Genomic DNA, 26,378 nt, shown 5'->3' on the forward strand with positions numbered 1-26,378 from the left:
AAGGGCAAGAAGGTAGAGACAACAATACATCACACAAAGCAGCCACAACTGTCAGTAAGAGTGTCCATGATTGAGTCTTTGAATGAAGAGATAAAACTGTCCCGTTTGAGTGTTTGTTGCAGCTCGTTCCAGTTGCTAGCTGCAGCAAACTGAAAAGACGAGCAACCCAGGATGTGTGTGCTTTGTGGACCTTTAACATAATGTTACTGGCAGAACGGGTGTTGTATGTGGAAGATGAGGGCTGCAGTAGATATCTCAGATAGTGGGGAGTGAGGCCTAAGAGGGTTTTAAAAGTAAGCATTAACCAGTGGGTCTTGCGACTGGTATACAGAGATGACAAGTTTACAGAGGAGTATAGAGTGCAGTGATGTGATGTGTCCTACATCTAGCTGCTCGTGAGCACCCTTACCTGCCGATCTATAAATTATGTCTCCATAATCTAGCATGGGTAGGATGGTCATCTGAATCAGGGTTAGTTTGGCAGCTGGGGTGAAAGAGGAGCGATTTATGATAGAGGAAACCAAGTATAGATTTAACTTTAGCCTGCAACTTTCATATGTGCTTAGAGAAGGACAGTGCACCGTCTAGCCATTCTCCCAAGTAGTTGTATGTGGGGACTACCTCAAGCTCTAAACCCTCAGAGGTAGTAATCACACCTGTGGGAGGAGGGGCATTCTTCTTCCCAAACCACATTACCTTTTTGTTTTGGAGGTGTTCAGAACAAGGTTAAGGGTAGAGAAAGCTTGTTGGACACTAAAAGCTTTGTTGTAGAGCATTTAACACAAAATCCGGGGAGGGCCCAGCTGAATATCAGACTGTATCATCTGCATATAAATGAGAGCTCAGGCAGTAGGAAGCTATGTTGTTGTAAATTGAGAAAAGCGTGGTATATAGGATCGAGCCTTGGGGTACTCCCTTGGTGACAGGCAGTGGCTGAGACAGCAGATTTTTTTTACTTTATACACTGCTTTATACACTGCACTCTTTGAGAGAGGTAGTTAGCAAAACAGCCCAAAGACCCCTCAGAGACACCAATACTCCTTAGCCGCTCCACAAGAATGGAATGATCTACCGTATCAAAATCTTTGGCCAAATCAATAAAGATAGCAGAACATTGTTTAGAATCAAGGGCAGTGGTGACATCATTGAGGACCTTTAAGGTTGCAGTGACACATCCATAACCTGAGCGGAAACCAGATTGCATACCCGAGAGAATACTATAGACATCAAGATTGCCAGTCAGTTGATTATTGACAAGTTTTTCCAACACCTTCGATAAACAGGGCAAAATAGAAATAGGCCTATAACAGTTAGGATCAGCTTGATCTCCTCCTTTAAATAAAGGATGCACTGTGGCTGGTTCCCAAGCAATGGGAACCTCCCCAGAAAGGAGAGACAGGCTTGGCAATGATAGGGGCAGCGACCTTAAAGAAGAAAGGGTCTAAACAATCTGAGCCAGATGTTTTTTTTTGTGGTCAAGTTTAAGGAGCTCCTTTAGCACCTCGGACTCAGTGACTGCCTGCATGGAGTAACTTTGTAGCGGGGCAGGGGAAAAAGAGGGAGAAGCATCGGTGATAGTCTCATTCAAATGGGTGGTAGATGAGAAAATGTTTGACAGCCAAGGAGGCATGGCTGAGTCAAATAGGAATCCTGACTTAATGAAGTGGTGATTTAAAGAGCTCAGACATTTGCTTCTTGTCAGTAACAACCACATCATCAACATTAAGGGACATGGGCAGCTGTGAGGGTGAGGGTTAATTCTCTAGGTCTTTAACCGTTTCTCAGAACTTATTTGGGTTAGACCCACAGAGAGAATTGCTCCTTAAAGTAACTAACTTTGACCTTCCGGTTAGCCTGATGCACTTATTTAAAATTTTCCTGAACGAGATCCAGTTAGTCTGAACATGCGTGTGCCGAGCCTTTCGCCAAATGCAATTCTTGAGGTGGAGTAACTCTGCAAGATCACGGTCGAACCAGGGGCTGAACCTGTTTTTTAGTTCTCATTTTTCTTTATTGAATTTTTTTTAACAATACCACGGAAAATATTTTAAAAAGAAGGTCCAAGTGTCTTGGACAGAGGGGATCAAGCTGATTCTATACCATTTTACAGAGGCTAGTTCATGAAGGAAGGCTTGCTCATTAAAGTTGTTTAGCAAGTGCCTATGACAAATCAGGACAGGTTGTTTCATTGAGCAGCCATTACGAACACAGGCTGTAAAACAGTGATCACTAAGGTCATTACAGAAAACACCAGACTGATACCTATTAGGATTATTTGTGAGAATAACATAGAGTAGAGTAGCCTTTTCTGGGTGTTTGGAGTCATACCTTGTGGGATTGGTAATAATCTGAAAAATAGTCCCATTGCTTTAGGACTTGGTCAGGTGGTTTAAGCATGTCCCAGTTTAGGTAACCAAGCAGGGCAAATTCAGACTTAGTGAAAGGGGCCAGAAGAGAGATTAGGACAGGTAGTGTACAGGCCGGTGCTGATGTAGGACGATACCACCCAGCAATAGTCAACAAAGAGCTATTTGAAAGTTTTAAAACCAGCAAATCAAATTGTTTGGGGACAGACTTGGTGGAGACAACCGAGCACTGAAGGTGATCCTTGGTAAAGATTGCCACTCCTCCACCTTTTGGAAGATCTGAACACTCTTCATTAACCACGTCTCAGTAAAGACCAACACATCTGGATTGGAGCTGTGAACCCACACTTTAAATGTATCCATTTTAGGTAATACGTTTCTAGTGTTCTAACGTGCAGAAAACCCAGGCATTTACGAGAGCAGAAATTAGTGAAGCAGATATCAGAGCACAAGTCAGAATTGGGGCTAGCAACAGTAGATAGGCCAGGGTGTTCATGTACATTTCCAGATATCATCAACAGTAATACAATCAAGACACGGCATAGGACATCTGAATGTGCATCAGATAGCAACAAGATCATATTGTACAGCAATTTCATTAGGGAACATGAATACAAAGCCAGTGAGAGGTGGTTAGAATAGGATGGGAGGCCAAAAGTCTGTGTAGCAACAAATAGAGAGTCAGAGTCCCGAGTGTGGGAACAAACCGTCTGTCCCACGGTTGGGTAAAGAAAGTTTATATTCAACAAAGTATGCAGGAGTCATGAGGCAAATAGCAAAATGCACAAGGAATTGTTATATATTACACACACACACAGTTGAAGTCGGACGTTGACATACACTTACGTTGGAGTCATTAACTTGTTTTTCAACCACTCCACAAATTTCTTGTTCACAAACTATAGTTTTGGCAAGTCTGTTAGGACATTACTTTGTGCATGACACAAGTAATTTTTCCAACAATTGTTTACAGACCTATCACAATTCCAGTGGGTCAGAAGTTCACATACACGTAAGTTGACTGTGCCTTTAAACAGCTTGGAAAATTCCAGGAAATGTCATGGCTTTAGAAGCTTCTGATAGGCTAATTGACATCATTTGAGTCAATTGGAGGTGTACCTGTGGATGTATTTCAAGGCCTACCTTCAAACTCAGTACCTCTTTGTTTGAAATCATGGGAAAATCAAAAGAAATCAGCCAAGAGCTCAAATTGTTGACCTCCACAAGTCTGGTTCATCCTTGGGAGCAATTTCCAAACGCCTCAAGGGACCATGTTCATCTGTACAAACAATAGTATGCAAGTATAAACACCATGGGACCACGCAGCTGTCGTACTGCTCAGGAAGGAGACACGTTCTGTCTCCTAGAGATGAACATACTTTTGTGCGAAAAGTGCAAATCAATCCTAGAACAACATCAAAGGACCTTGTGAAGATGCTGGAGGAAACGGGTACAAAAGTATCTATATCCACAGTAGAACGAGTCCTATATCGACATAACCTGAAAGGCCGCTCAGCAAGGAAGAAGCCACTGCTCCAAAACCGCCATTAAAAAGCCAGACTACGGCTTGCAACTGCAAATGGGGACAAATATTGTACTTTTTGGAGAAATGTCCTCTGGTCTGATGGAAACAAAATAGAACTGTTTGGCCATAATGACCATCGTTATGTTTGGAGGAAAAAGGGGGATGCTTGCAAGCCGAAGAACACCATCCCAACCGTGAAGCACGGGGGTGGCAGCATCATGTTGCGGGGGTGCTTTGCTGTAGGAGGGACTGGTGCACTTCAAAATAGATGTCATCATGAGGTTGGACATTTTTGTGGATATATTGAAGCAACATCAAGATATCAGTCAGGAAGGTAAAGCTTGGTCGCAAATGTGTGTTCCAAATGGACATGGACCCCAAGAATACTTCCAATGTTGTGGCAAAATGGCTTAAGGACAACAAAGTCAAGGTATTGGAGTGGCCATCACAATGCCCTGACCTCAATCCTGTAGAAAATGTGTGGGCAGAACTGAAAAAGCGTGTACAAGTAAAGAGGCCTACAAACCTGACTCAGTTACACCAGCTCTGTCAGGAGGAATGGGCCAAAATTCAGCCAACTTATTGTGGGAAGCTTGTGGAAGGCTACCCAAAACGTTTGACCCAAGTTAAACAATTTAAAGGCAATGCTACCAAATACTAATTCAGTGTATGTAAACTTCTGACCCACTGGGAATGTGTTTGAAAGAAATAAAAGCTGAAATAAATCATTATTTCTACTATTATTCTGACATTTCACATTCTTAAAATAAAGTGGTGATCCTAACTGACCTAAAACAGCACATTTTTACTAGGATTAAATGTCAGGAATTGAGAAACACCATAGCCAAATACATTTAAACTCCGTTTATGTCAACTTCTGACCTCAATTGTATATATGGCTGATTTATAAATCCAGGCACATTTAACAGTTAGGCTGTTGATTACAGACCTAATTAAGTTGGTTTCCTCTCTCATCACGTTTCTCAGACATTGAAGGCAAGGGCTGTTTTTCTCATCTCGTAACTCCACTGCTGACTCCGAATTGTTCTCAACACCAATATGCTGGGTAACATGGCTTTTATGCAGATAGCAACATGGTTTATTAAAAGGCGGCAATTCAACAGCACAATGTTTCAGAACCGCGGACAGTGACCACTACCTAATGCGGGAGAAAGCGCATTTGTTATAAACTCAGCAAAAAAAGAAACGTCCCTTTTTCAGGACCCTCCTTCAAAGATAATTCATAAAAATCCAAATAACTTCACAGATCTTCATTGTAAAGGGTTTAAACACTGTTTCCCATGCTTGTTCAATGAACCATAAACAATTAATGAACATGCACCTGTGGAATGGTCGTTAAGACACTAACAGCTTACAGACGGTAATTAAGGTCACAGTTATGAAAGCTTAGGACACAAAAGGGGCCTTTCCACTGACTCTGGAAAAACACCAAAAGAAAGATGCCCAAGGTCCCTGCTCATCTGCGTGAACTTGCCTTAGGCATGCTGCAAGGAGGCATGAGGACGGCAGATGTGGCCAGGGAAATAAATTGCAATCCGTACTGTGAGACGCCTAAGACAGCGCTACAGGGAGACAGGACGGACAGCTGATTGTCCTCGCCGTGGCAGATCACATGTAACAGCACCTGCACAGGATCGGTACATCAACATCACACCTGTGGGACAGGTACAGAATGGCAACAACAACTGCCTGAGTTACACCAGGAACGCACAATCCCTCCATCAGTGCTCAGACTGTCCGCTATAGGCTGAGAGAGGCTGGACTGAGGGCTTGCAGGCCTGTTGTAAGGCAGGTCCTCACCAGACATCACCGGCAACAATGTCACCTATGGGCACAAACCCACCGTCGCTGGACCAGACAGGACTAGCAAAAAGTGCTCTTCACTGACGAGTAGCGGTTTTGTCTCACCAGGGGTGATGGTTGGATTCGCGTTTATGGTCTAAGGAATGAGCGTTACACCCAAGCCTGTACTCTGGAGCGGGATTGATTTGGAGGTAGAGGGTCCGTCATGGTCTGTGGCAGTGTGTCACAGCATCATTGGACTGAGCTTGTTGTCATTGCCTGCAATCTCAATGCTATGCGTTACAGGAAGGAGGATGTCATTCCCTTATGTGGTACCCTTCCTGCAGGCTCATCCTGACATGACTCTCCAGCATGACAATGCCACCAGCCATACTGCTCGTTCTGTGCATGATTTCCTGCAAGCCAGGAATGTCCGTGTTCTGCCATGGCCAGGGAAGAGCTCGGATCTCTATCCCATTGAGCATGTCAGGGACCTGTTGGATCGGAGGGTGAGGGCTAGGGCCATATCCCCCAGAAATGTCTGGGAACTTGCAGGTGCCTTGGTGGAAGAGTGGGGTAACATCTCACAGCAGGACCTGGCAAATCTGGTGCAGTCCATGAGGAGGAGATGCACTGCAGTACTTAGTATCTGGTGTGGCCACCAGCTGCATTGACTGTTACTTTTTATTTTAACACAGTTGACAGTGAGGGGACGTTTCTTTTTTTGCTGAGTTGAAAATATTTGTATTAGTGTTGCACCGTTTTGTTCTTATGTAATGTAACCATATACAATTTCAGTAGCACATGTCTTAAGCCCCGTTTCCATTGGCACTTTGAAGTCAACCCAGGTTGGGCTGGCCTTGGTGGGCTAGCTCAAATTGAATTTCCACTTCCCCCTGAAATTAGAAATGATGCTAGGTAGCCAATATGTGACTGCAGCTGGCCTCGCCAATGTTGCTAGCTATCAAGATGTTGAATTTATTTCGCCCCATAGTCCTGCCAGTGCCAGCCAGACTCAGAGCCATGTATTTAGCTTGCTGATGTTAGCTAGCTAAACGGGTAGCATCACTGCTAGCATAACAGGTTAGCTAGCTAGGTTAATTCCTACCTTGCTTACCATGGCATTAGCTATTAGCGAGCTGACCAAGCAAACCAGACTTTGATATGATCTAGCTTTCAATATGGACTGGCCAGCTGAAATTTCTGCTGGCTCACGTTAGCTAGCTAGCTAGCTAGCTAGCTTGTTTCAACTCTGATTTGCTAGCTAACGGTAGGTGGGTAATTAGCATTCGAGGGCTGACTTCTCATAAAAGTTTGTATTGTGTAGTACAAAAATGAACGAAGGATCCAGCTATGGTAGTAATTTGTGTCATGTCTGACTAATGCAGTACTGCTTGTCCATTTGTTAGCTAACAGTAACAAGCCCAGACAAGCTAGCTAACGTTGTGTTAGCGACCTGTACGCTCTCGTTGGCTGGCCCTCGCTTCATACTCGTCGCCAAACCCACTGGCTCCAGGTCATCTACAAGACCCTGCTAGGTAAAGTCCCCCCCCTTATCTCAACTTGCTGGTCACCATAGCAGCACCCACCTGTAGCACGCGCTCCAGCAGGTATATCTCACTGGTCACCCCAAAACCAATTCTTCCTTTTGGCCGCCTCTCCATCCAGTTCTCTGCTGCCAATGACTGGAACGTTCTACAAAAATCTCTGAAACTGGAAACACTTATCTCCCCCCACTAGCTTTAAGCACCAGCTGTCAGAGCAGCTCACAGATTACTGCACCTGTACATAGCCCATCTACAATTTAGCCCAAAAAACTACCTCTTTCCCTACTGTATTTTATTTATTTATTTATTTATTTATTTATTTATTTATTTAGCTCCTTTGCACCCCATTATTTCTCTCTACTTTGCACATTCTTCCACTGCAAATCAACCATTCCAATGTTTTACTTGCTATATTGTATTTACTTCACCACCATGGCCTTTTTTTTGCTTTGACCTCCCTGATCTCACCTCACTAGCTCACATTGTATATAGACTTATTTTTCTACTGTATTATTGACTGTATGTTTGTTTTACTCCATGTGACTCTGTGTTGTTGTATGTGTCGAACTGCTTTGATTTATCTTGGCCAGGTCGCAATTGTAAATGAGAACTTGTTCTCAACTTGCCTACCTGGTTAAGTAAAGGTTAAATACATAAAAAATCCACCAACGGTCAGCTTGATGGTTGCATAGTAACTGCGTCACCACCCCAAATTCTAATTGAGCTGGCAGCGTTGGCCCGGGTTTCCCTTGATCCAGCTAGAATTTGAGAATTCCATTTGAGCCAACTCTAATTTGGCCCAAATCTGCCCTAATTTTAAGTGAGCGATGGACTGTGCCAACCCCACGGCCTCCACAATGGATTAGTCCACTCAGACCGTCTTTAATCCGACAGGTGTCTTGTACACCATGGACAAATTTTTTTGTGGGGGTGGGATACTGCTCGACCTAAAGAATTCTTGGTCGACCAAACACTCGACCAGTTGACTAAATGGAGTCAGGCCTATAAAAGACACAAGAATGAAGCTATACTGTGTATATACAAGGATTAGCATTATCATATCAATGTGAAGGGATATGTGGTAATAGTAGCATGTGTACATGTAGGCAGATGTAAAGTGACTAGGCATCAGCATGCATAATACTAAGTAGTGTGTGTGTGTGTGGACTTTTTGAGTGCATATAGCCAGTGCAGGTAGTCAATGGAAATAGTCCATACAGTCTGAGTTGCTATTGATTAGCTAAGTCTTAATTGCTTGGAGATGGATGCTGTCTCTGAGCCTGTTGGTCCAAGTCCTGATGCGCTGGTACCGGTTGCCTGACAGTAGCATAGAGAACAGTCTGTGGCTGGTTGTGGCATTGGACATGTTAAAACTCATACATTTCTTTCTTCTCCAGTACCTTCCTGTACCTGAAGTTCCTGGTGGTGTGGGCACTGGTGCTACTGGCAGACTTTGTGCTCGAGTTCAGGTTTGAGTACCTGTGGCCCTTCTGGCTGTTCATCAGAAGTGTGTACGACTCCTTCAGATACCAGGGGCTGGTGAGTTTCTGGCTGTGTCCTGGGTTGGCCTGACCGATCTGTGGTATAGACGAGGAGAGTAGGTCTATGGAGCCTCTGCAGAACAAGATCTGAGTCCTGCACTAGTGCGGCTATGTTTTCAAAATATTTACATAATGTTATTCCCCTCCAATTCTCTAGAGGTGACTACTAAGTCATTGATTGGGCTTTGATGTCTTTTGCAGATATGTTGTTGCATTTAATTGCCAATTTAATCATCACACAATGAAAAATTGTGATGTGGGTCACATATTCTCCACATCTCTCTGGTTGTTTGGAGCAATGTATTTTTCTGCCTTTTTGCAGAGCTCCTACTAACCCCACTCGTGTCTCCATTCTTCCAGGCGTTTTCAGTGTTCTTTGTGTGTGTGGCGTTTACCTCCGACATCATATGCCTGCTCTTCATCCCTGTACAATGGCTGTTCTTTGCTGCCAGTACCTACGTGTGGGTGCAGTACGTGTGGCATACAGGTAAGCTCTCTTCCTATTCACCTGCCTTTTTAACAAGGAAAATAGCTTAGTGATTACAGTGAATTAGTGTGTGGTTATCATCCAGCGGAGGCTGCTGAGGAACGGATTAAATGGAATGGCATTTGATTTGATTGATATTTGATACCATTCCGCTCCAGCCATTACCACGAGCCCGTCCTCCCCAATTAAGGTGCCACCAACCTCGTGATATGATCCCTGTATTGCACTATTTAAGCCTAGCTGTAAAGAAATGGGACTGGTGACAGGAGTTTCACAGGAGGGTGACTCTTCAAAAATGAAAAAATACCATGATTTGGGGTTTTCCACAAAATGTTAACCATAGAAGGGTCATTTGGAGGAAGGATTAATGCCATATTTGACATTTTAATCTTAAAGCATAAATGAGTAATAATACATTATTTTGTCATTGGAGTATTAAAGCTGCAACATGTAACTTTTTGGGCGACCCACCAAATTCACATAGAAATGTGTGTTATGCATGTCATTCTCATTGAAGAAGCTGCAAATCTGTTCTTTGTGTGCCGTTTCAATACTTCTCGTTTTTAAGTTGAGTTTTTTTTGTCTTATTTACTTTCCGTTTTGTACACCAGCTTCAAACAGTTGAAAATAAAATATTTGTGGTTATTGAAAATATATTTCACAGCGGTTTAGGTGGTACAATGATTCTCTACACTATACTTACCTTTTTGTCACATCAATTGAAATTTGGTGAATTATTAGAATTTTTACAGCCATGAAATGGTGAAGCGATTTCTGCATAGTGCATCTTTAATACACATTCATTATTCACTACCCTGTGTTGGTGAATGTGCCTGTGGTTATTTCTGCCCATGAAACAATGGACAGGGGTTATCTATTCTCTATCCACTGATTCTGTTTGTCCTGCTGCTGATGTAATTATAGTTGGCCCGAGACTTTTCCATAAAGCCAGTGGGTTGTTTGAACGTACTGTGAGGGATCAGACATGGTAAAGGGGGCTGGCTTGCTGTCTCAGCCAACAATCACACATTGAGTCATGTTAGCTCTGGAGAGCTCTTTGTTTTTTTTGTATGCCTCACTGAAAAGCTGTCCTTTTGTGGTTGTGTGTGTGTCTGTCTCACTTTGTACTTGTCACTCAAAAGCTGATCTACCCTGTTGCTGTTGTGATGTTTGTGTTCTTGTGGGAGGCTGCTTTGCTGACCACAATGTAAAACCTTGTTTCATGTTTGGAGGAAGTAGGCCTGCATGGATATTTTTCATGTGGACATGTGGTTATCTTGACCATGTACCGTGCTTTCAGAAAGTATTCACACTCCTTGACCTTTCCCACATTTTGTTGTTACAAAGTGGGATTCAAATTGATGTAATTTTCATTTTTTTGTCAATGATCTACACAAAATACTCTGTCAAAGTGGACATTTTGTAAAAAATGCATGCTAAATAAAATGCTAATAGCTGTATCTTGATTAGATAATTATTCAACCCCCATGTTAGAATCACCTTTGGCAGCAAATACAGCTGTGAGTCTTTCTGGGTAAGACTCGAAGTGCTTTCCACAACTGGATTGTGCTACATTTGCCAAATCTGCCAAATTCTTCAAGCTCTGTCTAATTGGTTATTAATCATTAATAGACAACCATTATCAGGTATGGCAATAGATTTTCAAGCAGATTTAGGTCAAAACTGTAACTCAACCATTCAGGAACATTGACAGTCTTCTTGGTAAGCAACTTCAGTGTAGATTTGGCCTTGTGTTTTAGGTTATTGTCCTGCTGAAAGGTGAATTCATCTCCCAGTGTCTGTTGGAAAGCAGACTGAACCATGTGTTCAATGTGCTTTGCTCATTGTTTTGTTTTTTTTTATCCTGAAAACCTCCCCAGTCCTTAACAATCACTTTGTCAATTAGTTAGTATTGTGGAGTAACTACAATGTTGTTCATCCATCCTCAGTTTTCTCCTATCACAGCCATTAAACTCTAACTGTTTTAAAGTCACCATTGTCCTCATGTTGAAATTCCTGAGTGGTTTCCCGTCTCTCTGGCAACTGAGTTAGAAAGGACAGCTGTATCTTTATAGTGAACGTGTGTATCGATACAGCATCCAAAGTGTTAATAACTTCACCATGCTCAAAGGGATATTCAATGTCTGCACCAATAGGTGCCCTAATTTGCTAGGCATTGGGAGAACCTCCCTGGTCTTTGTGTTTGGAATTCACTGCCTGACTGAGGGACCTTACAATTATCTTTATGTGTGGGGTACAGAGCAGCAGAGATGAGGTAGTCATTCAATAATCACGAAAAACACTATTGCAGTTAGTCTATGTAACTTATGTTTTTTTTTACTCCTGAACTTATTTAGGCTTCCCATAACAAAGGGGTTGAATACTTATTGACTCAAGACATTTCAGCGTTTCATTTTTTATTAATTTGTAAAAATGTATAAAACCTTATTCCACTTTGACATGTGGTATTGTGTGTGTGTGTAGGCCTGTGAATTTAATCCATGTTCAATTCTGGCTTTAACGTAACAAAAAATGGAAAAAGTCAAGGGATGTGAATACATTCTGAAGGCACTGTATCTTGACGCATGTAGTTGTGTGATTATCATGACCAGTAGTCTATTTTCTGTTCTCACACCTCTTTTTTTTTTTGTTGCTTTCACAGAAAGAGGGGTCTGTCTCCCCACAGTGTCTCTTTGGATACTATTTGTGTACATCGAGGCAGCCATCAGATTCAAAGACCTGAAGAACTTCCATGTCGACTTGTGTCGCCCATTTGCTGCCCATTGGTAAGTTGTTAAAGGAAATCTCCACCCCCAAAAAATATTTTAGTATTTGTTTCATTAGTCCATTGTTGATATAGTCCCAACATGTTTTGCATGTCAGCAATTAAGATTTCAAGATATGTAGCATTCAAAATATAGAAATCTGGGCCAGATTGGTGGAATTTTCCTTTAAGTCAAGTTTTTGTCCAAGCTCTGGAGGCAGGTCTGTGTGTAGGCTATCCGTGAGGAAGAATCCTTCTTAGACCCACAGGCCAAGCAGGGGATGGGATTGTTCTGCCCCATTGACTTTCAGAAAACAATATTTCTGCTTGTTAGGCATAATGTACAAGTAATGACTGCTAGATATCCCCCAAGCTCAAAAAGAGAACACGATTACATGCTGGTTTCATTCATTGTGTAGAATTATGAAAAATATGATCTTCTAAGATGGGGTTTAGGGAATATTTCTGACCCAGATCTGTAAGGTCATACACACCATTTATAATCTAAGTACTCTTAAAGACCTCTAAGTGGATTTAGATGGCATGTATTACGCGCTGTTATGTAGTAATGCAGGATATTAAGGCATGTAATTCCTCTAGCTTTACATACGGCAGTGATGTTCATCTCCAGGCTTTTTTTCATAGTACCTATGCTTTTTTAAATTTTTTATTTTACCTTTATTTAACTAGGCAAGTCAGTTAAGAACAAATTCTTATTTTCAATGACTGCCTGTTCAGGGGCAGAACGACAGATTTGTACCTTGTCAGCTCAGGGGTTTGAACTTGCAACCTTCCGCTCTAACCACTAGGCTACCCTGCCGCCGTCTCAACTTGTGAACCAGTTTGTCTTGGATACATCAGGCAGGATGAGTTGTCTGAACTTTGTTCTCGATCGATCTCTCTGTAGCATTGGCTACCCAGTGGTGACGCTGGGCTTTGGCTTCAAGAGCTACGTCAGCTATAAAATGCGCTTAAGAAAGCAGAAGGAGGTGCAGAAGGAGAATGAGTTCTACATGCAGCTCCTGCAACAGGCCCTGCCCCCAGAGCAACAGATGCTACAGAGACAAGAGAGGGAAGCGGAGGAAGGTGAGATGCACGCATGCCTTGCAACAGATGCTCCAGATACCATTAGAAAAGGATGTGGTTCAAGTGATGATCCAAGTGATTGTCCGATTCCTAATAAATATGTACAGGTGAAGTCGGAAGTTTACATACACTTAGGTTGGAGTCATTGAAACTCGTTTTTCAACCCCTCCACAAATGTCTTGCTAACAAACTATGTTTTTGGTTAAGTCAGTTAGGACATCTACTTTTAAGTAAGTAATTTTTCCCCAAAATTCCAGAAAATTATGTCATGGCTTTAAAAGCTTCTGATAGGCTGGCTGACATAATTTGAGTCAATTGGAGGTGTACCTGTGGATATATTTCATGGGCACTCCATGGGAAAATCAAAAGAAATCAGCCAAGACCTCAGGAAAAAAAATTGTAGACCTCCACAAGTCTGGTTCATCCTTGGGAGCAATTTCCAAACGCCTGAAGGTACCAGGTTCATCTGTACAAACAATAGTACGCAAGTATAAACTCTATGGGACCACACAGCCGTTATACCGCTCAGGAAGGAGACACGTTCTGTCTCCTAGAGATGAACATACTTTGGTGTGAAAAGTGCAAATCAATCCCAGAACAACAGCAAAGGACCTTGTGAAGATGCTTGAGGAAACGGGTACAAAAGTATCTACATCCACTGTAAAACGAGTCCTATATCGACATAACCTGAAAGGCCGCTCAGCAAGGAAGAAGCCACTGCTCCAAAACCGCCATTAAAAAAAGCAACTGCACATGGGGACAAAGATAGTACTTTTTGGAGAAATGTCCTTTGGTCTGATAAAACAAAAACAGAACTGTTTTTCCATAATGACCATCGTTATGTTTGGAGGAAAAAGGGGGAGGCTTGCAAGCCGAAGAACACCATCCCAACCGTGAAGCACGGGGGTGGCAGCATCATGTTGTGGGGTTGCTTTGCTGCAGGATGGACTGGTGCACTTCACAAAATAGATGGCTTCATGAGGGAGGAAAATTATGTGGATATATTGAAGCAACATCTCAAGACATCAGTCAGGAAGTTAAAGCTTGGTCGCAAATGGGTCTTCCAAATGGTCAATGACCCCCAAGCATACTTCCAAAGTTGTGGCAAAATGGCTTAAGAACAACAAAGTCAAGGTTTTGGAGTGGCCATCACAAAGCCCTGACCTCAATCCTGTAGAAAATGTGTAGGCAGAACTGAAAAGGCGTGTGCGAGCAAAAAGGCCTACCTGATTCAGTTACACCAGCTCTGTCAGGAGGAATGGGCCAAAATTCAGCCAACTTATTGTGGGAAGCTTGTGGAAGGCTACACAAAACGTTTGACCCAAGTTAAACAATTTAAAGGCAATGCTACCAAATGCTAATTGAGTTTATGAAAATTCTGACCCACTGGGAATTTGAAATATATCATTCTCTACTATTATTCTGACATTTCACATTCTTAAAATAAAGTGGTGATCCAAACTGACCTAAGACAGGGAATTTTTACTAGGATTAAATGTCAGGATTTGTGAAACTGAGTTTAAATATATTTGTCTAAGGTGTATGTAAACTTCTGACTTCAACTGTATTTAATCTCTCTCCTTTCTGACTTTCACCCTCCATTCAGCTGCAGCAGCTAAAGGAATATCTGAGGTGGACTCCGCCCCAGTCTCACAGAATGGGGCACTTGTCGGTAAAAAGACGCCAGCACCGCTACCGGAGCTGGAGTACAGAGAAAAAGGGAAAGAGGGCCGCGAGGCCAAGAAGCAACACAATAGCATCCTGCCGTCATCGGTAGACTCTAAACTCCAGGAGATGGAGTACATGGAGAACCATATGAACAACAAGAGACTGACCACAGAACTGGTGGGCAGCACAGAGAACCTGCTGCTGAAGGAGGAGAACTCCTCTTCCTCCTGCTCCTCCTCCTCATCCTCCTCCTCGAAAAACTACAAGAACGCTAGTGGCAACACCGCAATTAACTCCTCGCCCCGCGGACACAGCTCCACCAACGGCAGCGTCCCCTTGTCCGCCCCTTCCTCCTCTTCCTCTGGGAAGAAGCAGAAGTGTGCAGTGGGGAAGGGTCCAGCAGCGGGCTCCCACAGGGACTCAACAGACAACTGCATCCCCAACAATCAGCTGAGCAAGCCTGAGGCGCTCGTACGGTAAGAGCACTTATATGCAGATGCATATACTGTATGCATCTGGTTGAGCTGGCTGAAGGTGCTCTTATGATAAGAGCATATTATATACACAGCACAGTATGTACAGCACACTTACCTGGTTAAGCGAGTTTAACACGCACCCATTAGAGAAGTCTACGGCACTAGTACAGTAGAGAGAACACATCATCCAAACACAAACAGCTGTGCTTGCTTGAGGCCACTCACACACACACACACTCACTCATTAAGGCGTCCACGTGCTTCCCAGCCGGAACAGTTCATGCATATATTATGATGCATTTTGTGACGTTTTGGTCTTCGGCAAGGGTTTCTTCGGTTATTCGTGCACATGCCATTTTTTTAATCAAGGCAATCTAAAGTTGGTAGCCAAATTCTACGCCCCTTTGTCGGTGATTGGTCAACAGTAGGGATTCTTCAATGAAGTGTTCAATGAGAGACTAATTCATTCATTTTCATGCAAATGTTTTCACTTGAAAAATACTATTGTACTATTGGTGTTTTTCTTGTTTTTCAAGTGAAGGACTTTTTATGGGAGTATGCGAGCACACTCGTTTGGTTCGTCTAGACAAAGCATGTTGAATGTCACACCTGGATGTCAGTTCTCATATTCTCAAAGTATTAGTAACTTGCTGATGCATGATGGCTGCATGGGATGCTTCCTCTTACCAGATATTATGTGAGTGTGGAGCCAGTCCCTGACACCTCAAACTAAGCCAGGCTCCAGATAGATAGGTGTTAAGTAGAGCTGTTTCCACTGTGTGGGCTGGGGTGTGAGAAACTTGGACTGTATGGTTTGCCACAAAATGATGCTGGCTGAAAAGGAGAACCTTGAGTTTAAGATGGCTGTGTCAGCCTGTTTGTGTCTGTAGTTATTCAGCTGGGTATAGAATGTGAGAAGAAAGTCAAATTTGGTGTGGCAAGTTGTCATGGTGTTCAGGGTAATACACATTCATATGTACCCTGCATTTGCCACACTCTGACGAGTGGATTCCCTGGTGTATATTATTGGTACACTGTGTTTTTGTTGTATACAAATATGACTGAATAGACACTTGGCTAGCACGTTTCTTATTGGTCAGATGTTGCTTTTTGCATTGATTGTACACATAATGATAACAAATCTGTGGATTTCTAGTATTTTTAGCCTTTGTTTAAAGAACTTCTGACTCCAAAGGAAAAAGTAAACCGACCAAAGAACTGTAGGTTAAAGAAAAGCAAGCAATTTTGAAGTGAGAACTTAAAGCAAGAACCGTAGTAAAGAAAACCGTTACAGTTAAAACAACCATTTGGAACATATTGAAAAAGAGAAACCACCAGTGACAATCAATCGGCAACGATCTGATTGGCCAAGGAAAACAACTGACAATTGACCGAAACCTTAAAACATCTGTCAGTGAAATGGCCAACAGGCACAATCTACCATCAGCAGGAGGCTTTGACAGCAGAATAACAGGCTACAGCCAAATGCAAACCATTCAGCAGCAGCAGAACATAAGACAGGTTAGAAATTAGCTAAGAAGTACAAAGATTGCCCTACTGAAACAGCAGATGAAACCAAGGTAAACCTTTTTACCAAAGACTGGAGAAATAAAGGAACTGTGGATGATACAAAGCTACTATATGCACTATGCAGAAACATCATGTCCCGGGTGGCAGTAGCGTCGAGGTGAGAGAAAGGTTGCATCCTATGACTGTTCCACGTTGAAAGTCACTGAGCTTGTGTGTGTGTGTGTGTGTGTGTGTGTGTGTGTGTGTGTGTCAGAGGGGTTGGGAGGGGAAAGCAGAAGAGACATTTCCATCTCATATGCACTAAAGAAGTACATCTTATTTTCTGTGTTTCTCCATAAAATTGACTAACTCCTCTCCTCCCTTTCCCCTCCGCTTCTCTTCCTCATCATCCCTTCTTTCTCCATTTATTTCCTTCCCCCTTCAAACAAACCCTGCAGGCTGGAGCAGGATGTGAAGAAGCTGAAGGCGGACCTGCAGGCCAGCAGACAGGTGGAGCAGGACTTGCGCAGTCAGATCGGCTCCCTGAGCAGCGCTGAGCGCTCCATACGCTCTGAGCTGGGCCAGCTGCGACAAGAGAACGAGCTGCTGCAGAACAAGTGAGTGGCACAGGTCAAAGGTCATACATGACTGGATCTGATCACCTGCTGGGACTAGGACCAGGAGCTTTTCATTGTCGGGTCACGTAGTCAGGAAAAACTAGCTGGGACCGAAGGTCATAAGGGTTATCATACAGCTTTTTTCATGTAAGCTCAAGAGGCTAAAAACACTGGGTTTAGCTTGGAATGCCCTCGTCGAAATGAATTTGTCCAGGGTCAGGAAGAGCTAGTTTGAAATGTAGTGATAACTCTGTGCTAAGACATTCAGGAGTGGGGGAGGACTGACAGGATGGATTTTGTTAAATCATAAATAGTAGTGAAGGTTATGGATGAGGATCCAGTCTACTGCTCGTCTCAGTGCATGCATGTGAAAGCTTGAGTCTGGCAGGCTTCAAATCACAGCAGTCCAGACTGAGGCAGAGGGAGCACTTAGGCATCTGGCTGCTTTAATTGTCCAATTAAGTCATTATTGACCAAATGGGATTCCTGTGTGTCCTAGGTGCAGAATCGCATTAGTGGAAACCAAGACTGTTGTCAGGGCTTGCTTGGTTGTAGCTAGATATTTTCGAGTTGCGTCGGGGACAATTCTATAATTTTAGCTAACCCTTTTCCTAACCTTCATTATCCTAACCTCCTAAGCTGCTACAAAAAGTAACTTCTGCTCGTCAAAACCGGCAGACCTGCCCTGAGAGCAGTGTGAAGTATCCACTAATGTGATACATCTTCGTAAGTGAGGACCACCCTAATAGGGCAGTTATCATGTACTTACAGACACAAACTCCAGTTGTTATGGCCAGTTAATCATGTGACGCAATTGAAGGGGAGGTGACAGCCTACCCCTAATGACCAGCTGATTCCTATTCAATCTCATCAGAGCCTGATTCACTCACTCATTCATTCTGTCTGTTGGTAGAGACTGGAGCACAAGGCTCTGTTGGATTATGTTAGTCTAAGGATTACTGAAGTACTGCGAAATGGTTGGACTGTTGGCTTGGTTACCCAACTGACCAGCCAACCTGTCATCTAACTGACCATACTCCACAATGCATAGGCTCAGTGGTTACTTACGCTCATGAACATGGCTAGCTTTTAGTACTATTGTTCTCACATAGACACACATACACACACACACCCTGGGGTGGGATGGAGTCCCACTAGCTCACATGGTCTGTGGCTGCTGTGTGTGTGCAGGCTCCATAATGCTGTCCAGGCCAAGCAGAAGGACAAACAGGCTGTGGGCCAACTGGAGAAGAGGCTGAAGGTTGAGCAGGAGGCCCGCACCAATGCAGAGAAACAGCTTTCAGACGAGAAGAAACGCAAAAAGCTGGAAGAGGCCACCACAGCTAGAGCCGTCGCACTAGCAGCAGCATCCAGGTAATAGTTCCCCATAAATAATCTGCTATCAGTTGTTGTTAGCCAGTTTCAAGCTATTCCCTGCTGTTAGTATAGGTGTGATCCCTCTGTCTGCTCCACAGGGGGGAGTGCACAGATACGCTGAGGAGGCGGATCACGGAACTGGAGACTGAGTGCAAGAAGCTGACCATGGATATCAAGCTCAAAGAAGACCAGATCAGAGAGCTGGAGATGAAAGTACAGGTGAGGATCACTGTTCAGTTAAGACTCAGGTATGTTTTGTTGGCGGCCTTTTGACGTCAACAACAGTTTTGGTTAAAGTAACGCAAAATGTTAACTCATGCACACCTGCTGTACACTGTCACACAGACAATGCCACTTGTACTGATGTTCTCTCTCAGGAGCTCCACAAGTATAAAGAGAATGAGAAGGACACGGAAGTGCTGATGTCAGCGCTGTCGGCCATGCAGGATAAGACCCAGCACCTGGAGAACAGCCTGTCTGCAGAGACCCGCATCAAACTGGACCTGTTCTCAGCACTGGGTGACGCTAAGAGACAGCTGGAGATCGCACAAGGTCCGTGTTCAGCCTGGGTCCAGCACCTTTGCAATACTGCCTCAGTCCCACCTATCTCCTACTGAATGTGATTGATGTAGAATAGATTGCATGACATTATGAATGTCTAATCTGAAAGTTTCTTGCTGGGTGTGTCTGTCTCCTAGGTCAGATCCTGCAGAAGGACCAGGAGATCAAGGACCTGAAGCAGAAGATAGCTGAGGTGATGGCTGTCATGCCCAGCATCTCCTACACAGCTGACAGCAGTAACATGACTCCTGTGGCCCCCCACTACTCCTCCAAGTTCATGGACACCAGTCCTTCCGGCCTGGACCCCAACGCCTCTGTCTACCAGCCACTCAAAAAGTGAACGCTCCTTCCATCCTCTTTTTTTTTTTTTTCAAGCCCACCTCCAGATCTGCTTGTCATGTCTGCGGCTGAGAACTTTTTTTTTGGGGGGGGGGGGGGGGGGGGGGGGGGGGGTCTGAAGGATGTTGTATTGTGACTGTATTTGTTGTAGTTAAAACAAAAAAAGGTCTATGGGACATCTCATGTCGACTAGGAATTCCCAGTTGTGTTTCTGCTTGTAAATGTCTAGTGAAACCTCAGAACTGGGCGTGGATCTTATCTAGGGCGTTTCAACCCCCCCCCCCCCCCCCCCCCATCTACTCCACCTGCTACCAGTTACTTGGTCTCTGGCCTTGGGATTGGGTAATTTTGGTGTCGATTTCATTTATTTTAGAGCTGGGATGTGGATCTCTGGTAGCAGGAGTGCTCACCCTTATTTCTATGTAATAAATTCTGATCGCTGAGCACAGATATCAGTTCATTTTTAAGGTAAGAAGGTACCATCAGTATGCCCAGAGGACTGTAGCGCAACATTGGCATGGACTCTAGCCCTGTTTTGTCAATTATTATTTTTCAGTTGTGAATATCAGAGACCAAATTGAAACTTCCATTGGCTGTTCTTGGGTTTTGTGGTATTGTTTTTTTTTTTATGTTAGAAAGTGGATTGTGTGGTCTCACCTTTTTCACTTGTTTCACAAAAAGTTAGGAAAATCACTTTTAGATGAGAACAGAGCTGTACCAAGATGTTATTTGTTTCAATAACGAGATGTCAAAGTAAACGATCTACAACAACCCCTAAATGTTGAGTATCAACTGCAAAATTACATTTATTTCCCTCAAAGCCCCCTAATTTCCACGATCCTGTCGAAAAGAGTTAAGCAAAGACAGTATTGCGAAGTTCATGTATAATATGCCTCTTTAAACCCAGAATAGTCTCTCACAAATTGTCATGATCACAGTGCCTTGAGACAAGGCCTCAGTGGTGGGAGTCAATATCTGGCTATGCCAGAAAGGACTGAATTGCAGGGCTTTCCAACCACAAAGACAATTTTACCCCTAACCTGGACCCTAACCTTAGGTTCAGAACAGATAGCCCATCTACTTGCTCAACAGTTCTGACGATATGGCCATTTTGTCTGTTCTAGCATGGTCATGTTACTCCTTTACAGTGTGTTGATATGGTAATGTTAGCCACTACGAAGTCTACTGCAAATAGGTCCCAGGCTCCCAGCATGGCCTCTCCCCTGCATCCAACTATAACACATCTCTCTGCTGTAAACTCTCGTTCTGTTGGTTGAACTATTGTCCCTACGTATGTTTTTTATTGATTTGACTTCATTTGCACTGTTGAAAAAAACCTGTTTGACAGGGAAAACTGATGGATTTTGTGCAATGTGTACAATAAACAAGACTCTGGAAATGCCAAACAAGAGACATAATTTATTTCCACTGAATTTTGCATAGAAAATTCTTCATTGGACTCCTTTTATTGCTGAATACTCAACTTCAGCCCATGTGCCAAGAATGGATTGCTTGTTTTCTAGTAATATGTGCTATCCAGGAATGTACTGCAAATACATTGGCTGACGTGTTTGACAAACGTCCTCTTACTTCAGACAAGTCAGTATGTCAAGCAGGTGGGAAAATGCTCACCTGTTTGTAGTAGACTGTTTACGTAGTTGAAAGTAAGGGACTTTATTTTTGTGAATGTTACAGTATTGGCAACTGCCTGGGCCATGGGTGTTAAGAACCGTCTACAGTTGTTTCCTTACTCCTCTTTTTGGTATTGTTATATCCTGCAGGGAGGAATAGCTTGAGTCTGATGTGGTTTTGCAGTCATCTGAAATGGTGATTTTGTGTGTGTGGTTATGACCAACTGTATATGGAAAATGTTTTGCTCAGTGCTACGTATGTCATTGGCTCAACTGATGTTGAAAGTATAAAACATTTTTGTTTTCTATGCCCACCCGCAGTCACTGCTCTGTTTCTCCCCGGGTCTGACCTTGGCTGCGCTCTGAGGTTAACAAGGAATAAATTATTTTCTTGCAAATTTTCTCAGTCTGGAGTTTCTTTCCTTGTCCTTTATGACATACAGTTGAAGTCGGAAGTTTACATACACTTAGGTTGGTGTCATTAAACAAATTTTTCAACCACTCCACAAATTTCTTGAATGATATCATGGCTTTAGAAGCTTCTGATAGGCTAATTGACATCATTGGAGCCAATTGGAGGTGTACCTGTGGATGTATTTCAAGGCCTACCTTCAAACTCAGTGCCTCTTTGCTTGACATCATGGGAAAATCAAAAGAAATCAGCCAAGACCTCAAAATGTAGACCTCCACAAGTCTGGTTCATCCTTGGGAGCAATTTCCAAATTCCTGATGGTAGCACGTTCATCTGTACAAACAATATAGTATAGACAGTATAAACACCATGGGACCACACAGCCGTCATACCGCTCAAGAAGGAGACGCGTTCTGTCTCCTAGAGATGAATGTATTTTGGTGCAAAAAGTGCAAATCAATCCCAAGACCACAGCAAAGGACCTTGTGAAGATGCTGGAGGAAACCGGTACTAAAGTGTATATATATTCACAGTAAAACGAGTCCTATATCGACACAACCTGAGAGGTCGCTCAGCAAGGAAGAAGCCACTGCTCCAAAACTGCCATAAAAAAGCCAGTCTACGGTTTGCAACTGCACATGGGGACAAAAATTTTACATTTTGGAGAAATGTCTGATGAAACAAAAATAACTGTTTGGCCATAATGACCATCGTTATGTTTGGAGGAAAAAGGGGGAGGCTTGTAAGCCGAAGAACACCATCCCAACCAACGGGGGTGGCAGCATCATGTTGTGGGGGTGCTTTGCTGCAGGAGGGACTGGTGCACTTCACAAAATAGATGGAATCATGAGGCTGGAAAATTATGTGGATATATTGAAGCAACATCTCAAGTCATCAGTCAGGAAGTTAAAGCTTGGTCGCAAATGGGTCTTCCAAATGGACAATGACCCCAAGCATACTTCCAAAGTTGTGGCAAAATGGTTTAAGGACAACAGAGTCAAGGTATTGGAGTGTCCATCACAAAGTCCTGACCTTAATCCTATAAAAAATGTGTGGGCAGAACTGAAAAACCGTGTGCAAGCACGGAGGCTTACAAACCTGACTCAGTTACACCAGCTCTGTCAGGAGGAATGGGCCAAGATTCACCCAACTTTTTGTGGGAAGCTTGTGGAAAGCTACCCAAAATATTTGACCCAAGTTAAACAATTTAAAGAGAATGCTACCAAATACTAATTGAGTGTATGTAAACTTCTGACCCACTGGGGATGTGATGAAAGAAATAAAATCTGAAATATATAATTCTCTATTATTCTGACATTTCACATTCTTAAAATAAAGTGGTGATCCTAACTGACCTAAAACAGGGAATTTTTACTAGGATTAAATGTCAGGAATTGTGAAAAACTGAGTTTAAATGTATTTGGTTAAGGTGTATGTAAATGTCCGACTTCAACTGTACATAAACATCATCAGGCAGTAGAGTGATCTGTGACGTTTGAAAGGGCAATTAAATGTTACTGTAGTCTCACCCCCACTAGGAGGCAGTGTCCATCTCTTTAGTGTTCAAAAGCCTCTGTAACCTCAACTCACATGTTCAGCTGAGAGGTTTCTCTAACTTAAACGTGCATCAGTGTGTTTTTATTTGTAATTTTTTTTTACAGTCTCATCTGTGATTAAATCAAATCACATTAAATCACAGCTAATAAACTAGCTGCCTCTGTGCAATAGGCTGTTTAGCCAGGCTTGGTAGACATAAGAAGGTAATTAGTGGAGGACGCAAGGCTAATATATTAATGGGGTGGTGGGCACTTAAGCCCACCACCCCATTTATTCTGTCACCGACCCAGCTATGCATTCTCTAGCCACATCTTTGGCTGTCTGAGAGCCACAGATAAATAGATGAGGCTTTAGAACAACCTCAAGGCCAACGATTTCTAAGTGAAGGAACTCTAAATGGAAACAAATTATGGGCTGGCTGCATATTTTCATTTTGATCATTCATATGCATTGGGGAAAATGTAAGAGAAGAGAAGGGAGTAGCTTTGCCAGCGACAGTCTTCCAATGGTAGAAAACAAGCTTGCGTGGCAAGTATCGGTGCATTGCATTTCTGGTTCTTCAAAATTATACTCTAAATTAACCCTTTTAACATGATGCATGAAAGCACTTTACAAAGAGTTTCTTCACATGCTTTATATGCAAATACTTTTATGTGAGTATTGTTGCGGCTGTTTCTATACACCTGATCTGCATGGGCATTCCTCACTGTAAGGAATAGAGGCCTCAAACCATGCATATTTGACCACCTCACATAGAGGAACCTTATCAGGTATAAAACTGCAGCATTCTGAATTGCATGTCCTGAGTGCCTTATTGCACTTGTTCCAAGTTAACATCTCCATTTGGCACATCAACCGTTTGGATTTGACACAGTAGATTATAATGGGTCTTTTCAAGCAATCTGAATCTGGCAAAGTATGCAGTAAACAAAGCATGAAGCCATTATGCAATGTAAATTTAGTCTCATCAGCATTTTGATTTGTTTATATTATTTTGTCTGCTATGGCCAGACTGTGGAAATAAAGTTGAGGAATGACAGCATTACATTTTCTGTCTTTTCTCTGCCTACCTAATAAACATATGTCAAAGAAGAAATTACCAGATTAAAAATACTCTCTCGGTTGCTCTGGTCATAAAATGTTGCCTTTGGAAATGAGAGCAATGCGAAACAATTAAATCGATATCATCTACTGTGCTGCCAATGATGTGAAATAGTAGAGGCCATTGGTGTGAATAATGTGGGCAGACCCAGCGGAAGAAGGGTAGGTCTATTTCTCCATGAGGGGACAACCAGTACTCTTGTGGATAGACTTGCTGCTCACAACAGATTACGACAATGGCAGAGTTATACTGTCAAACTGTATATATTAAACAAACAGGATGTGCATGAATTATAGTTAATTAGTAACTACATTATACGTGAATACCATTACACATTAATAATTATATTTTACAGTCCCCCCTGCCAGCAGAGCAAGATATAGCTACATTAGCATCTTATATCCAATATCTGCCTTCAGTGACTGCCTACCTACTCACCTGAACCTGTCCTGATCCACTGTGTCTCTCTCTTTTTGCTAAATTCATTGATTCTGAAAAATGTCTGCTATACTCAAACTTTGAACAGGGTCTCGCTCTGGAGCTGAGATTTATTGGCAGTACAAAGAACTTTTAGAACCTTCCAGGCTTTCATCAAATGATGGGTATAAGCACAAATCATGAAACTGTACATCTGAAGGAGATGTATGTGTTATTGCAAGAGATATATCTATTGAATCTGGGTTTTGATTTGGTTTCGTTATCACCAGAGTGAACAGAGTCCCTTGGTATTAGATGCTAGTTTTGTTGCTCATACAAGGTAAAGCTTTGTTTGATCTGTAGCGTCTGATTCATGTCAAATGAGCTCTTTGTCATTTGTACTGTACTGTACATACTGTAACTCAGCTATGCTTATGCACTTAGGAAAACAATACATTGTAGTACTCTTACTATATCTGTGGCCTGTCATCTCCCCTAGAAATCTGGAAGTGACAGATTTTTTACATTCCAAACCCCTGAGTGCACAATGTGAATAGACAATGACTTGATTTAAACTCAAGGAAATCCAATGTGGAAAGTTCCATTATAGATGTTGGTTGATTAAAGATATTAGAAAAATGGAAACAGTCATCATATGCTCATGTGTGGGAATCACAGTTTCATTACTCAGATTTAACTACAACCAACATTTAAATATATATATTGAGGAAAAACAGTCACCTTTCCTTCATGAATCTAGGGAAGAAGAAATAGCTTTTGTTATGGCCTTTGGAAGGAGATGTATGAGTGAATGTGACACCCATGAGTCCTATCCACATAGCTCTGCCCCCAGACTGGTGAACATGTCACTCAGAGCATGCCAGGGAGGGACAGAGTAGTCTGGAGGGACCAGCTGAGGTGAGCTGGGGTCTATGGTGATGGAGCAGAGGCCCACTGACACTGCCCTGAGGAACTGGTTTGACTGTTTTTTTCACCAGCAGCTGTGGGGCTTGGGCAGAACGGGTCTTGGGTTACACAAGGGGAGGGAAGAGGGACCAGGGTAGAAATTTATATTAAATAAATGTCTAACTTGAGAGAAAATCTAAAGATTTGAAATATGTATCAAATTAATGTGTAATTTGAGATTAAATCCATCACATGTGTGCAGTGCACATCATATCTTGATGACAAATATTGTAGCCCATCTATGATCTTTCTCCATGACAGGAGTCATGTCAATTCAGTCTTTAATAAATAAATATAATTGATAACAAAATAATATAAGGCGACTGGGAATTCATTAATCTAGTCTACATATTCATCATGCCCATAACCTCATTATTTAACCACACTTCGTTTATGCAAATTATATTAACCCATGAAAACACATACATTTATATATTTCAACTTAAATTCTGTTCCACTGAACATAATTTGTTGATATTTTTGACAAACTATCCGAATAACTATAGAATAACTTGGAATTTTAGTTCAGATGTATACATTTCAGTCACTGTGAAGGCTTCGCCTGTGCAAGCTTCGAGGGCAGCGACCTCGCTCGTGCGATACCACAAATACACGTCATATACATTA

The 26,378-nt window shown here is 42.6% G+C and overlaps 1 protein-coding gene across 1 annotated transcript in view; it reads left to right on the plus strand.

Annotated features, from left to right (window-relative positions):
• Nucleotides 1–21,698, plus strand: part of maco1 (macoilin 1) — a 31,118-nt gene extending 9,420 nt beyond the window's left edge. Inside the window, exons 2-11 of the mRNA XM_021584645.2 lie at nucleotides 8,639–8,780; nucleotides 9,143–9,269; nucleotides 11,932–12,055; nucleotides 12,941–13,119; nucleotides 14,726–15,263; nucleotides 17,231–17,389; nucleotides 18,581–18,763; nucleotides 18,865–18,985; nucleotides 19,144–19,318; nucleotides 19,465–21,698. Coding sequence (XP_021440320.1) covers nucleotides 8,639–8,780; nucleotides 9,143–9,269; nucleotides 11,932–12,055; nucleotides 12,941–13,119; nucleotides 14,726–15,263; nucleotides 17,231–17,389; nucleotides 18,581–18,763; nucleotides 18,865–18,985; nucleotides 19,144–19,318; nucleotides 19,465–19,667 — 1,951 coding nt within the window. The 3' untranslated portion in view covers nucleotides 19,668–21,698. The remainder of the gene's footprint in view (nucleotides 1–8,638; nucleotides 8,781–9,142; nucleotides 9,270–11,931; nucleotides 12,056–12,940; nucleotides 13,120–14,725; nucleotides 15,264–17,230; nucleotides 17,390–18,580; nucleotides 18,764–18,864; nucleotides 18,986–19,143; nucleotides 19,319–19,464) is intronic.
• The last annotated feature ends 4,680 nt before the right edge of the window (nucleotides 21,699–26,378 follow it).

Source organism: Oncorhynchus mykiss, chromosome 25, assembly GCF_013265735.2.
Source record: "Oncorhynchus mykiss isolate Arlee chromosome 25, USDA_OmykA_1.1, whole genome shotgun sequence".
NCBI classification, from domain to species: Eukaryota; Metazoa; Chordata; class Actinopteri; order Salmoniformes; family Salmonidae; genus Oncorhynchus; species Oncorhynchus mykiss.